Source organism: Natator depressus, chromosome 7 (assembly GCF_965152275.1).
Source record: "Natator depressus isolate rNatDep1 chromosome 7, rNatDep2.hap1, whole genome shotgun sequence".
NCBI lineage: Eukaryota > Metazoa > Chordata > Testudines > Cheloniidae > Natator > Natator depressus.
In genome coordinates, this window is record NC_134240.1 from 88,941,222 (window position 1) to 88,957,348 (window position 16,127).

Below are 16,127 nucleotides of genomic sequence, written 5' to 3' on the forward strand. Positions count from 1 at the left end.
TTTTAAGGGCTGGCTTTTTGTCTTGCTGCCACACTTCATGCTTGGTGCTGCCATGAGGCGGCAGAGATGCTAAGGAGCTGAACTATCTCTCCTCTGCAAGTGTCTATGATTCCAGCGATGCACTGAAACAGACACATTGGACTGTCTCTTCTGTTAGGTATATAAGATCAGAGACACTACATCAAACGGCTTCCACTGCCCAGAGCAAGTGTGCACTGGTGCACATCTCCCTATGGAATCAACCTCACTGCACTTCTAGATCTCTGATCCTCTTGCCTCAAATATTTTTCTGACTCTGACCTCAAAGTCTCTCCTGGCAGGCAGGAAATACAGCATCCAGCCTTTTGAGCCTCCCACTACTGACGGGAACATGCCTCAACAAAACTAGAGAAAATAATTTACATTATTCAATAGCTGCAGGCCAGGGGTTCTCTAAAACACCACAGGAATTATGTGACTGTCATCTGCACTTATTACTAAGAAAAAGAGGAAAAAAGAGAAATATTAATTGCACCTACACAATCCTGCCCGGAAAAAGTCATCCGGAGACAGAGCAACTGCTTTTAGCAAGCAAACAACCTGGTTTCAAGAGAGACTGGGGGGACAACCTATATCTGAAGCCATTTAAAAAACAGCCTAATTGGAATGATTGATGAGAGACCACTAAAGGATCCAGCAGAACTGTCAAAAGTAAATAAGCCTCCAAGAAAAGAGATGGATCAGCAGCAGACAACGCTTCTGCGGGGAAGCAACTATACTAACTGTGGTAATAAAGGGTCTGAGGAGGTCTAAAGGAGACTGAGGGCATGGCAATTCCAATGGAACATAGGAGATGGGCTCAAAGCTTTAAGAGCTAGGAGAGTTCCAACCTCCCTCACCCTCAGAATACAAGACCCCAGACTGACACTGAGCCTCCTGTGCATACGTTTTTTCTAAATGATCGGGAGCAGCTCTTTGTAACTTCTTTAGAAAATGAGGATGGCAGAATCAAAGCAAATATACCATATCTGAACAATTTCAGAGATACATGGACAAATTCTCCTTGATTATGGGGACCGTGTGATATATTATGGTGGTTATTCTCTAATTATTGTATCAAACTCCAAATGTTCAGCCGCTGCACATTGGTTTATGGTCCCTGCAGGTTAAATTTTAACTTGCCCTATCTCTCAGAACTTCTACACCATATGGTCCTAGTGTCCTGTTGCTGGTTAATTTATCAATTTGTTACAGTATCTCCTCTTTTGAAGCGTTAAGTTTCTGATAGTTTCCCTCTTTATTACCTGTAACTAAATAGATATCTTTCCAACATTCTATGTGCTAGATATTGATGCAAAGAAATCATGTAGCTTCTTGGCAATGCTTTATCCTTCTTAATTGTCCCCTTTATTCCTGGGTAGTTCAGTTTTGTCTCACATCTTAAATTTTATTTTCCATGTTCCCAAATCCTCTCTATCTCATTTTCACATGGTATCCACTGGACAAGAGTAATTCCAGTTACCCAACAGTTATTTGCTGCCAACTACAACAGAAAGTATCAATCAAGACTGGTTTCTTTAATTTAATGAAAACTCACTGTGCGAATCAAAACATCTTTAGCAAAATCCATGCAGTAAGTCAGATACTATAATACAGAATGGAGCAGATTCAATTTAATGTAATGCTCATATATTCATACAAATGCCAATGATCTTTTATGTGTGATCATGAAAAATCTAGACAATCTAGTCACTTACCCCTGAGAGCTGGAATCTTTCCCAAGTGTTATCAACTTCTAAGTTTTGTTAATTTTTAGATCAACTTTTTAGCCCTGCAGTTGCAAATGTTATGATCTGGGTTATATTTTATTGAAACCCATTAGGAGTGTACACACCCTTCATTTAAAATAGCTGCAAGAGACTAGGGGCCCCATGTAAAACAAGGCATAATGGAGACTGTCCAGAAACTGGAACCATATGAGCACTTTTAAGAATTGATAACTCACCATCTCGTAACTGCTGTTCAAGATGAGTTGCATATGTCCATTACACTGTAGGTGTATGTATATATCATGCACTGATGCCAGAGAGTATCCCCTCGTGGTACCCATAGGTGTGGCCCCATTTACTTCCTGACTTCCTCATGATAAGAATGAAGGGTATAAAGAGCAGAGCCACATTGATCATTCTTCAGTTCCTTCACGCTGGGATACCAATGATAGACTCCAATGTGTTGAGGAAGGAGGATGGGTCATGTAATGCACATATGTAACACATCTCAAAGAACAAACTGTTACGAGAAGCAGAATAGCCATTTCTATTGGTGCTTGCATATCCTATTGCACTGTATATGACTACCAGGACAATCAGGGGCCAGGCAGAGGAGAACAAGGGTGTGAACCCCCCAAAACAAGCAAGTGAATCAACTGGTTGTATACAATGTTATTGGGTATAAATGTGTGTCAGATAAGACCTTTTGTAAAAGCTAGTAATGTTTTTAACTTGACTGTCATTCGAAGATGAATTATGCATGCATATACAGGTAGAAAACTGTAATTGTAACTCAGGTGTGCAACTACAGCACCACCTCACAGGAGTATGGGGAAGCAATCAGGCAGGGTGGGGCACCTCCCAGGCTAGTTGCTTACATTAAACTGGTTTCAGAGTAACAGCCGTGTTAGTCTGTATTCGCAAAAAGAAAAGGAGGACTTGTGGCACCTTAGAGACTAAGGTAAGTTAATAAGTTGGTTAGTCTCTAAGGTGCCACAAGTACTCCTTTTCTTTTTACATTAAACTAACTCCAAATACCTAGCATTGTATACCCAGGGAAAGACAATGGTGGACCATTAAAGTTTACGTCAGCAAAACTTTTGTCACACAGGGCGTGAAAAAAAACACATTCCTGAGCAACATAAGTTTTGCTGGCATAAGCACTTGTGTGCAAAGCACTATGTCAGAGGGAGATGCTCTCCTGCTGACATAGCTACTGCCGCCATTGAACAGGTTTTATTATGTCGACAGGAGAGCTGCTCTAACGTTGGCATAACATGACGACATGAGTGCTCTTATAGCTGCACAGTTGGATCGGTACACCTGTGCCTCTGTAAGCTTGTAAGCATAGACATGGCCTAAGGAAGGAAGGCGTTTCCCACACTCTGTGTAACCATGAATAACAACAGTCTGAGAAAAAGAAAACAAAGCACAGCAAATCCTGTTAAAAGGGAAGGGGAGACTTGGTACCAGAAGGGCTATTGGGGTCACCCTGCAAGGAGTAAATAGGTGGGTGGAAGCCAGAGTGAGACCTTTATGCTTGTAGGCTGGTTACTGGTGTCAGGGCTCTGAACCATGGCAGCATAGAGGCACCGAATGTTACAAGGTAGGAGGTGACAGAACCCCTTACTGGTGTGGGTGATCCCCAAAATGTCACAAAGCCTAAGCCATTATCAGTAGATATGGGGCTAGGTGTCTCATCAGAAGATGGACTGTTTTTTTCTTACATTTGTCTCTTCTCTTGATGCAGCTGTAATTGCATACTGTCTAACAAATCTGTGGACCGAGGCCCTGGTCACCACTGTACAGATGGCAACGATAGGAACATTTCCCATAAAAGGAAATGAGGATGGATAAGTGCACTCTTGTTGAATGCAGACAGCTTCTCAGGAAATTTGATATCTTTGGCAGCATAGGTGTGACAATGAAGCTTGCAATCCATTTAGAGTCATCATGCTGCAAGAGGATGATGTCCCATTTGCTCTGCATAGGATATGAAGAGCTGGTAAGAAACTCAAAAGGGTTTTGTTCTGTCCAGGTAAAAGGCTCATCCTTGTGAGCATGTGACTTTGGAAGAGACTGACAAGTATGTAGACTGATTTAGGTGGAAATCAGATACGACCTTGGAAAGGTGCACTTTTTTGTCATAGATTATAGCATCTGGGGGATCTGTTATCAGCATGTGCAGTTCCCCAGTACTCTAACAGAGGTGATGGCCTCTAACAGCCACTTTTGCTGAGAGGTGTAATAATGCAGCAGGAGGCTAAGGGTACAAATGAGGGACCCATAAGAGATGACAACAATAAATAAAGGAGGAGGTGGATTCCTGATAAGGGGAAGCCCTGCACACGTTGTCCTGGCACATCACCAATTCAAAGATGACAATATCCTGTCTGAGAGCCATACTAACTTGTCCAGATGGTGGACCTCAGAGTGGTAGATTGACTTGAGCTATGCCTGTGTGTACAAGCAATCATGTCACCTAGGAGCTTGAAACAATTTCTCATTGTGGATCACGGATGATCCTTGTTCGCCACATGGAGGTCTGTCAGACATACAACCAGACTTTTAAATATTACTACTATTCCATAGTATTAATGCACTGACTTGTAAAATGTGAACACTGGCTAAAAATGAATGCTGTTTCGATAAAGTCCAATTCTGAATCCATTCAATAAAACACAGAAAAGTAAAGACAAGGCTTTGGAGTGTAAACCTACCATTAAATTTAAGACATATTGAAAAGATAAAAGAAAATACATTTTTTAAAAGTCTCTTTATTTTCCTTCACCATCATTGTTTTACAATACAAATATCACCTTGTGAATACACAAAAACCCTACAGAAGATAACTCTGCTTCACATAAAATACAGAAAGGATATCTTCTTCATTCTTAAAAATCTATTTTGTTCTGCACATTGGCAAGGATATCATAGAATACTTCCCCAAACATACAGTATGTATGGTAGGAGTGAAACTTAGAGGTACATGCAGCTTCTGCACAAATATATTTTAAAGAAATAGATTATTTTTGTTGTTTTTCAACAACATTTTCATTAAAGGATGGAGAAACTATTCAATTTGAAGTCAGTGATCAGCTGTAAAACTCCTGAAAAAGGGAATCCATGGCTGTTGTCTTGACAGTTAAAATCCAGCTACTGAGTTGATAATAAAATCAATTTAAATCTTACATTTTACTATGACCTGCCCACAATGTGTGAACAAGATCTGAGCCTTTGATTTGGTTTTTCCCTACTAATAGCAATTTCAACATTATAAGTAAATTTCCAGTTTAATTTAGTTATAAATGTAAAATTTATTAATGTATACAGTACATATAATTGTGTTTTCATGGAATATTTTATTTTAAATAAGAACATCTAAGACTGCCTACTGACCATACAATCAAGACAAGAAAGGCACTAGAAACATAGACAAATCTCTCTCTTCTGAGAAGCATTTTTTATTTTAACTCTCTTTTCTCTGACATGTAAAAATCTTTTTAAATTTAGTTTTCATACATATTTTGAAAAATAAAGTTAGGAAATACTTAGAAAATCACTTTACAACAGAATATTATTTTTTGCACTTTTTGACACTGTCACGGCAGATTTTACAAAATCAAAAGTTACTAAACCTTTCTGTGTCTTATCATTTTATTTGAAACATTGGTGTAACAGGTAGAAAGAGGTTTAATTTTTCCCCAGTCAGGTATTTAGAAACCTTCATATACACATTTGCTAGAAAATGGCTTACAGCCCAATCTTTGGGGCAAGAGATATGAAAAGTATGTTTTCCCAAGAAAATAATATGTTTTATTCCCAGATGTGACTGGAAAGACCAGAACCTATGATATAAAAGTTTTCATTTATGCTGTTGCATCATATACAAAGGAACATGGTGATGGGTAATGTAAATCCCAAATCTATTAACAAGAAATGTATACAGTGCATGATAAGTTAAATTTTCTTTATTGTTGTCCAACGCAGATCCTTTGGAGAAAAAAAAAAAGATCACAGTGCTTTCCAGGTAACTGAACAGGTTAGGTGAAGGTAATGGTTAAAAGATAAAAGATTAGGGAGCAGTTCACTTTTTTATGGCATCTTCTCTCATGGAGTTCTGAGCACTTTGGACAGTTCCTTTCCCCCCACTTTTTACAGCTGTTATGTGTCATTCACCAATCTGCCGTATTTAGCTTGCCTACCGAGATACAGCATCGGCCAGGGGAAGGGCCAATGGTAAGAACGAGGTACAATTCCTTGAACATTCTTTTCAAAGTACTGGAAGGGCCTGTACCACCACACCCGTGCAAGGAGGTTAGTTTGGGAAGCTTCTTTTAGCACCTGCACAAAGATAATTAGGAAAAAATAATTACAAACAAGCACAGCAATTTCTCTCATTACTTTAATGCACACTGTTTGCCACCATCTTCTGCAATTCTCCACAAATTTATTGTTTAAATTTACATAGTTCCTGCCTCCTATCTCTATGCACATTTACATTAACAATATGAACATAAACCAAAACCAACCTACATTGACAAAACTTCAGCTGGATAAAAATAATTATTGTTCACATGCTTTCTATCCACTGCCCCCGAAAAACTCTCCTTGAACATGTCCTAATAGTCAAACTGCAGCTCCACTGGGCCAAGTAAGCAAGTTATGGATTTGGGAGCCCTATGAGAACTCTCTGTCCTCTAGGGGTTGTCAGTTCCACACTAACATCAAGTCTCAACTGTCAAGGAGTTGTCCTAAGTGAGAGAATTTTTATATACAGCTGGAGGATCCAAACTATGAAGAACTTTCCAGATTAAAAGAAACATCTGTAACAATACGATGTATAAAGCAAGCCGGTTTTATGGAGCACAGGCATGTTTCTTGTGTGAAACACCAGTAAATAATTTGGTGTTCAAGCAACGCAGTAGGTAAAGTTTCTGAGTGGTTAACCCTTAGCTTTTCAGCAACCCAGTCTGGAGGTTATTGAAGCATGAATGACTCTGGAGACATTCATACCTGAAGGGGAAAAAAGTTACAAACTGGCAAAAAGCACACTTGGCTTCTGGAATCATCTGGGAATCCAGAAACAGGTAAGGAATCAACACAATCTAGGGTTGCCAACTCCAGGGCATGTCTATACCGCCCCACAGTTTGGACTAACGGGTGATGTCAGTAGTAGTGCTCCCCTGGTAGAAGCTGTGGGAGCAAAATTAAAGGTCCTGAGGTCACACGAATGTTGCATCAGTGAGAACTCAGGACCTTTACATTGTGACTACGGCATCCACATGGGGGAGTTAACAGTGCAGTACTTTGGTGTGCGCTGCTATTCACATCACTCCTTAGTCTAAACTGTGGGGCAGTGTAGACATGTCTTCAGGAACAAAAGAAAGACTACCCAATACAGTTAAAGGGGCTAACAACCTCTGCCATAACCTCTTTTTGCTTTCTCTAATCCGCAAATACCTCTTGACTCTTGTCTTGGGTCAATTTAAGCCAGCTATAGTTCAACCAAGTCAACTTTTGGACAGACACTGAGGCAGCACAGCAACCATGCTGTTTGGAAGGTTCGATGAATTAGTGATTCCAGTGCCAAACTGGGCAAGCACCATATTAGCCCAAGTAGGAAAATAAGCAAGTGGCCCATATAACAATATTTCATTTTCATTCTATCTCGAGAAGCTCATAGGCAAGATAGACCCATTCCAGTGAATCCAGGTTAGAAATGGGAGACCTCCTTCATCTACAGTCAGATGCAGCCAGCACAGCGCTGCCAATTTCCAAATTGCATATGGGCTAATGCTGAACCACATACTGGACAGGAGAAAATAATGATGTTGTACTGTAATTGAACCAGCTCTCAGTAATACAGTGAAAATAGAGGTATAATCCATGATCATGGATGGCAATAATCATATTACCAATTTACCTTGTGTTATACAGCATGAACTGTGATGTAGACCCCTTGTCTTGTGCCTCTGGTATAAGATTCCTGACAAGACTACAGAACTAATATCACACACTTGATCTATACCATAAAGATGACCTCTTCCTATCTAGAGATCTCCTACTCTTCATGAAAAGGACTGAAGTACCCAAGTCCTCTGAAGTCAATCCTGAGCCTCCATATTCCCAAACTGAACAGCACTGCTATTCAATCACCCTGAAATGGCTTATGAAATATCACAGTTGCTGCAGCTGGATGCCGAGTAAGGACACCCAAGACAAAGTGAAAGGACATTTAGAGAATGATTTATTCCTCAGCTGAACGTAAACTCAATAGTCCACAACCATCGCTACTATATAAGTCTTCCATCACAAAAGAACCATCCTGCCTGGGCCAGTTGGTATCAACACACACAATATTTGACGGATTACCTTTGGTCTCTATTCCTAAGCACACTTAATGATTCCCAGAACCAGTATATGCCGATATATCATCACTGTGAAAATTGGATGACAGGATAACCAATGTTTTTCTGTGCAACGAAGTACAGCATTTCCCATAAGAAGACTTTTGTAGTGTAATTTCCACCACTATGCTTTAACTTAGCTTTCACTTCACCAGTTTACAGTTGCAAAATGCATTGATTCATTTTTCTGAGAGCAGTAAACCTATCAGTACCAGGTTTGTATTACAATATAAAAAGTACTGTAATGCCTTAAGCTTGCATTACTTTTTATATTATCAACTTAAAACAATTTTGCTGCTGGCATTAATTGTCAAGACCATATATTGCCATCTTTTCCTGTCATAAACCAACATCTAGCAGCTTTCTTTTCCAACAAACAAACAAACAAACATACATATATATATTCGCCCTAGTCAGAAGCTTTGGGTATAAACTAGAAATGATGGAACATTGATGATTCACAGAACATTCATACTTCAGCACTGCATATAGGCCCTGAATAAGCATATGCTCAAGTGCTGTGCTGAACTGGAGCCATAGCAGGCATATAAGGAAAGAATGTGTTAAAGGATATATAATCAGGATCTCAATTTTCCAAATATAATACTTTTACACTGACCTATTATCTTAGATCAAAAGAGACTCCATTCCTATCTTAGATTTTCTGAAGATCAGCAAATAGTTTTGAGTAAAAATAGGCACTAAATTTTTGCCCAAGTCTGAAGTCAGTTAATGGATTTTCCATTTAAACCGGGACTCTACATTACTGAGCCTTGGCAGACTAAATTAAAAATAAGTCAGTCAGCATTGCTATCGGTTTAACTCCACAAGACCCTCGAACACATGACGGTAGCATTAAAATAATGAGATTTTAAAACAAAAATAAATTATTTAGGTCTGTCTTCTGATTTTTGAGCTTTAGAGTTGTAAAAAAACAAATTTCTCTACCCACTCCACATCCCTCTCTGCTTCGTCTCAAAATTTCTCTTTCTTTCTTTCTTTCTTTCTTTCTGTTTCATATTTCTGGCTCCCTCCCGCCAGCTCTCCTTTATTCTTCAGATCACTACAGCCTCACGTAAGCTCCACTATCTCCTGCCTGGACCACACATGAAGAATGTGGGCAGCCTAGGCTGAACAGATAGCAAGTGTCAAAAATCGAGACGGGGGTGGGTGGTAATAGGTGCCTATGTGAGAAAAAGACCCAAAAATCGTAACTGTCCCTATAAAATTGGGACATCTGGTCACCCTAGGGCAGCCTGGCTTCTGTCCCATTATTTTCAATGGGAAAAGGACAGCCACCTTTACTAGGTGCAACTTCACTTCCACTTGCAGATGCTTTAAGACAATGGCTCTTTTTACTCAGAGCAGCCTGGCTTCAGTCCCATCAAAAGTAATCGTGACAGACATTTCTGAAATGGCTAAAAGTGCACGAGCAGGCTACAGCATATTTGGAGATCAAGAAAAGCTTTACCCCTCTACCACCCCCATTAAATTATGAGTTGTGCTAATACCGTAAGAGTGGACAATTTTGCTTTCTTCACCTTGCCCAAAATTCAAAAACACACATCCTTCAAAAGTGAAAATTAAATAAAAAATGAAGGTGGACTGCTTGTTTGGCAGGCAGACTTTCCCACATTTTTGGTGATCAAGATAAGAGTGATGGAGCCCCACTGGCAGGGAAGAATAAACCTGTCATGCTTCTCTGCCATCACTGGAAGTTCTGTAGTTTTTTATTTTAAGTGTTCTGTACAAGTTTGGATTTTAGGAATTCTTGGGGTTTATCTTCTGTTCTCTCCCGTAAGGCACAATGTGAGGGGAGAACAATCCATTCATATATCCTGGTTAAAAGTCTCAAAACAACATATCATAATTCATCTATTGATGTTCTAAAGAAGGAGATGAAGAGCCAAGGAGAACCAAATATGTGGGTGAAAACTCACTTGCTGATTGGCCATTGTGTGATACCACCAGAAAAGTCTTGTAGTGATGTAGTAAGCCACCACCACATCCACAGTGTAGTGGTCATGAGCCAAGAGAATACAGAACATCCCAATTATGCTAAGAGCCCAACAAATCCAATGATACCACCAAAGCCGCCGAGGTGAATCTGAAAGCAAGAAAAATAATCACTATTTAATCACATAAAAGAATGCTGATAACATTACTTAAACACACTAATTTATTACTCTGGAAGCCAGTAATTTATAATTAGAAGCAGGAGACTGTTAGACAAAAACAACTGTGCACATGAATTGCACAATAAGACTTTGAGTGCAAAATAACAAAATATTTAACGTTTACTTCTCAATTTGAAAAGTAATCAGTATATTTTTTTAAAATGTATTCATAGGTGTGGGAGAGAGAGCGAGAGTCTGGAGCACTGCGCCTGCTGTAAGATCTGAAGCCTGAACCACAGTCATCAAAGTTAAGGCATGTCATGAACCAAAGTTAAGCCATGTATTACAGCAGATGCTACAAGTTTACTGTCTGACACATGACCTTGGCAAAAGTATTGCTAGTGTTGCTAAAACTCAGGCTCCTAAGAAGCAACAGATACTGGGTATGTGTGTAGACACACTAAAAAAATTAGCCCGGGTACATCCTGACACCAGATAAGGGGGGTTTGACGAAAGTGATAAATAGGGATGTTTAGCCGAGATGCTTGGAGCAAGATACAAGGAGAGGTAACAAGCAGATGTCATGAAACACATAAGGTGGTACATAAGTTGTTAGTCTACCAATGTCAGGGTACTTCACCACAACCCTTTATGTGGCCTAGGGGACAGCAGACTCTGTCTGCTGACTACCACTCCTTCCCATTGGGCACTTGTGTTTGCGTACTTGTAACCACTAGTACTGTGCCTTGAGAGCAATAAATCTTTGTCACTGAACAGTGCATGTGGTCTTTCTTTCTGGTAGTACTATCAAGGTCTGCTGAACCAACTCTCTTTGCAGGGCTGGGATAGCATACTGAGAGAGCAACATGCATGCCAACTGACAACAGTCAGACACTAAAAAAAGGAAAGGCAAATTGAATCCCCAAAAAATTACACCTGTGACTATTTGGCTAGTTTATCTCAGTCTATAAAAACAGAAGTATGTATAACCTTATAAAGTACTTTGGGATTGTATTATACATACTACAAGGCTACTGTAATTCCTTTTTTCCTATATCCTCTTCCCTACCATATTGTGTGTATACGTAAACTTTTGGGCCTGATCATCTCTTCAATTGTATGCATACAACTTCCAGTATCTTTGGGAAAGTCACTTAGGTTTTTTGTGCCACATTTCCCATTCTGCAAAACAAGTATGCTAATATTTACCTACTAAACCGAGGTATTGTGAGGCTTGTGCTTTTAAACGATTGAAATACTTTGATCAAAAGCACTACATTCACTGAGCATGAAGTATGTTTTATATCGTGTTCTAGTCAAAATATACTTTAATAAGAATGAATAATCCAAGTATAACTCATACAGTAGTGTTATTCCATTTTCACCTGTTTTCTTAGTCAATAAAGCATATATTATTGTCTTACATTACTGAATAGACTTGAACAAGCTGGTTTTTCACTCTAATTCTATTAATGGATCGAGACAGTGAACATTCTTTAATCATTAATTATATACAAAATTAAATTCCATAAACATTGTAATGAACTTACACTCTTTGATAAATAAATATGTAAGTGTTAACATGACTGTGTGGCCGCTGTACAGATAGTCACCACACATGTTGTGGGATCCTGTGATAGATAACCCCCCTCCAGCAAGCAATTTCATTATCCTCCTCAGGTGAGACTCCCAATCTCCAAAGAGCTAGTGGAAGAAGAGAAGAACATATTTAACCAAGATTATTTCATACTGCATTAAAGATATGAAAAATTAACATAGATTATGAGAGAAGGCATTACCCTACAGGGTGTCAAGCATCTCCAATTCAATGCTGAACAAGCCTGACTCCCATTGATGCTAATAGGACTTGAGGATGCTTACTAATTTGTGTGATCAGACCCTTTATCTCGGTAATTTTACACACGAGCTATTTAATGAGAAAAAAAACCGATTGGTTCCAAAGACTACTGCCAAATATCTTTGAGGCATAAGAATGAGACTTTAAGACTACAATACATAAAAATGGGAAAAAAAATAAATGAATTGTTTTCGGATTACAACATGGAGAAAACACTACTGGGATGAAAATGCATAATTAAATAGATTTATATTTTCTAAGATAGGAAACCAAAAATTATGGAGACTTCCCTTAGAGAAAAAATTGTCAGGGCCTTCCCCTTTCTCTGCAAATAGCTAACGGTTTGGGGAGAAAAGGAAACTAACAAATAGCCAGCCTTAACTCATTCACTTTCAATTAAAATAATCAACATGACATATCTTTTTGGTGTTATACTGGATCAAAGCAATAACTCCATAGTTACTGCCATTACATCTAGCAATTAATATGCCATGATTTTAGAGTGTTATCAGTTATGGTAACACTAAAATAGGTAACATGAAATCATTTTCTCTGGTATTCATAAATATTTATAAGTGCTGCCATTTATGACATTCTTCTGCAGATGTTTTGCCGGCAACATTCAATATTGGAATGAGGAGAAGGAGGAGAAAACCTGGATTTGTGCTGGAAATGGCTCAACTTGATTATCATACACATTGTAAGGAGAGTGATCACTTTAGATAAGCTATTACCAGCAGGAGAGTGAGGTGGGGGGAGAATATTTTTTCATGCTTTGTGTGTATAAAAAGATCTTCTACACTTTCCACAGTATGCATCCGATGAAGTGAGCTGTAGCTCACGAAAGCTTATGCTCAAATAATGGTTAGTCTCTAAGGTGCCACAAGTACTCCTTTTCTTTTTGAGAAAATAGTGAAGTGGTCACTCTTTCTCACAGATGAATGGCAAAGGAATTAAGTCAACCAGGCAAATAATTTGTACAGCAATAATAAAAGGTCTTCCAAATTTAGCTTATTTTCTAAGAATGAGACAGAACCCAGAAGCTAAGGTCAGGCAGTCAAAATAGAGAACTGACAGATTAATCAAATGTATGTAGTCTTGCCTAAATCCAATTCCTAGAATACAGGGTTTTTTGGAGCTACGCTAGTTTCTATTGGCAAACAGATGTGTTTGTGAAGGAAAAAAATAGGTTATTTTACTACATGAGCTATCATGCAACTTACTTACTTCTTCCAGTGAATAATGGACCAATGCAAAGCAAAATTCACAGTAAAAATTCAAACATCTAACAGCAATGGAATATAAACACAACAGCTATAAAAACATGGGATTACAAGATGACACACGAAGCCAGTGGTTCCCAAACTTGTTCTGCCAGTTGTGCGGGGAAAGCCCCTGGCGGGCCGGGCCGGTTTGTTTACCTGCCTCGTCCACAGGTTCGGCCGATCGCGGCTCCCAATGGCCGCCGTTCGCTGCTCCAGACCAATGGGAGCTGCTGGAAGTGGCGCGGGCCAAGGAAAGTACTGGCTGCTGCTTCCAGCGGCTCCCACTGGGAGCCGCGATCGGCCGAACCTGCGGATGTGGCAGGTAAACAAACCGGCCCGGCCGGCTAGGGGCTTTCCCCGCACAACCGGCGGAACAAGTTTGGGAACCACTGCATTAAGCAGATCAAGCAGCAGGAACATCGATCTGTAGCACCAGTAAAATCCTATACACTGAATGCCACAGATTGCAAAAATGTACTTTACATACCAATGTCTCTTTTCTTTGAAAAAAATCTCATCTAACACATATTCTGAAGCCCAACGCCTCCACAAAAAATAAGTATGTTAAACAGAAATCAAATTCTTCCAGTGACAGACTGCAATTTTTAGGTGTTTTCATTAAATCTGTTAACCTCCCATTTTCCTTTTAATTTGATAATGATAAACTGTAAACAATTAAGATGAATTAAATAAAGTCCCTTAGTAAAAGTGCTGTTCCTACAGAAATTAATCCAATAGTAAAGTGGATGAATTGTCCAATTTAATGAGCTTGATTGAACAGTAAATACCACCTTAACAGTCATTGTGGTGTGATAACATCTGAAATTTGACACAATGGTTTCTGCATAAAGAAGAGCTGTAAAGCTTTATAGTTCTGGTTACCCATATTCCCCTATTATTACCCACTCCTCATATGGCCACCACCCAGTGTATCCAGTGTTGGAAATGCCTCCATAAATTATATACAACAAAATGATACAACAAAGCATTTCCAGCTCTGTTGTATCATTTCCACAAGTTGGCGCAAACATCAGCAAGGAACATAGGACATTGGCTGTACGTGCAGTGAGTGCTAGATAACTACATTTGCTCACTTTGTGGTATGGCCATTTCCCTCTGGCTGTGGAGCCAGGCCACCTAGGCACAGATTTAATACAATTCAGTGCCTCCTTTACCAGGCTGCTGAGTGTTCAGGAAGGTAGAGCAGATCTCACACAGAAGACGAGGAAACACCATCACTTACTGGCTGTTGTTCACTATTCCCACCAATGCAGAAAAAACTGAAGGCTGGTGCCTTAGCTGTCTCCTGGGGAAAGTCAATCTGCGAACTATCTATACCCTCCTATCTCCCCAAAAAAGGAAGATAAAACCTGTGTTCATTACACTCCTCTGAAGAGTGACTGAAAAACCCATTTTTTTCCAGTAACCCCCTCTGCAGCAAGGATAGGGAAAGAGCAATTGACACAGTGGTCTAAGAATGGAGCAAAAATTCTCCTGCCTATCACAAGTATTCAGATGCATTGGGATGAATAGGATGGGTAGGTGACTATGTGGAGAGGCTGGGGAGACTGGTTAGAAAAAAGAAGAAAGAGGGATTTTGGGAAGAAGTGAGATTACTGGAGAGAAGAAGAGTAAGAAATGGAGAGATAATAACTGAAGGAATGAAGGAGACAATACAGAGAATGCAAGGAAGGAGAAACCGGTGCGGGGGCGGTGGGGGGGGAAGAAAAGTGTTAGCAAGGGACAAACAGGTAATGAGAACTGAACAATGGAAGAAACCAAACGTTAATAACTACAATATGAAAGAAAAGTGAGATGTGAAAGACAGGAAAGACGCTTTAAAAAAAGGCAGAGTGGCAGAGTTTTCAAAAACATTTTATTAAATAGAAAGATGATTGATGAAGTACTACCACAAACTAGACACATTCAGACTGTTTCCACAAACAAAAGCTTATTAAAAACCAGCTAAAACTGCTAAGAGCAAAACATATTCACACAAACACACAATACAAAAGAACTTACAAGTTCTGGAAAACTTGTTTATAATACTTTAACATCCAGTCACAACATTAAACATACTCCACACCTCTCCCAAGGATACAGACACACAAAAGACTCACCAAATTAATCCAACTCACACTGTAATGAAAAGCTTAACCTTTTTCAGCAACACTATAATTTATATTTATAGCAGACATAAATGGGAAAGCGTGTGACATGTTGTTCTTTCATGTGGGAAGTATAAGTTTGGAGTTAAGGGTTCGGCATTACAGTGTCTCCCTGCCCCCAGTCTGAAGCAAGAAACAGTGTACAGGCTTCTCTGACCTCTAATGAAGCTCTGGTTCTTCAGAGGCTTACTATCTCCCTCTAGCTTCAGCTAGCCCACTGGCGTGGAAACCCTGTCTTCCACCCCAAGCACAAGGGATTATCAATGAGAAGGACAGGGCTGACCCGTGGCCATCTTTTATAGTTAGCCCTTTCCTCTCCCCATGATTCCTACTGTTGACCTCTGTCCACCTATGCTCCCTGGAACACATGGATGCATTGAAGTATCCATATACCACATTTGTCCTGGGACTTGCTTCCCTTTCCTAGCAGCACTGGCAGTCTGACAAGCCTTCTCTGGCTCACTGGAGTGGGTTTCACTGCTAGCAAACCACAAGCAGTTTGACTGTAAAATCTAAGAGGCCTCAGAACATTAGTTTCCACTTTTCACTTTGAAAGAAATT

General features: G+C 39.6%; 1 protein-coding gene across 10 annotated transcripts in view; it reads right to left on the minus strand.

Annotated features, from left to right (window-relative positions):
- Positions 1–4,525: 4,525 nt before the first annotated feature.
- Positions 4,526–16,127, minus strand: part of SGMS1 (sphingomyelin synthase 1) — a 221,983-nt gene continuing 210,381 nt past the window's right edge. For all 10 annotated transcript variants that reach the window (XM_074959019.1, XM_074959009.1, XM_074959011.1 and 7 more), the window contains 3 exons: positions 11,826–11,979; positions 10,099–10,265; positions 4,526–6,092 (listed from right to left, as the gene is read on the minus strand). In XM_074959019.1, the coding sequence (XP_074815120.1) occupies positions 5,913–6,092; positions 10,099–10,265; positions 11,826–11,979 (501 nt within the window). In that variant the 3' untranslated portion in view covers positions 4,526–5,912. The remainder of the gene's footprint in view (positions 6,093–10,098; positions 10,266–11,825; positions 11,980–16,127) is intronic.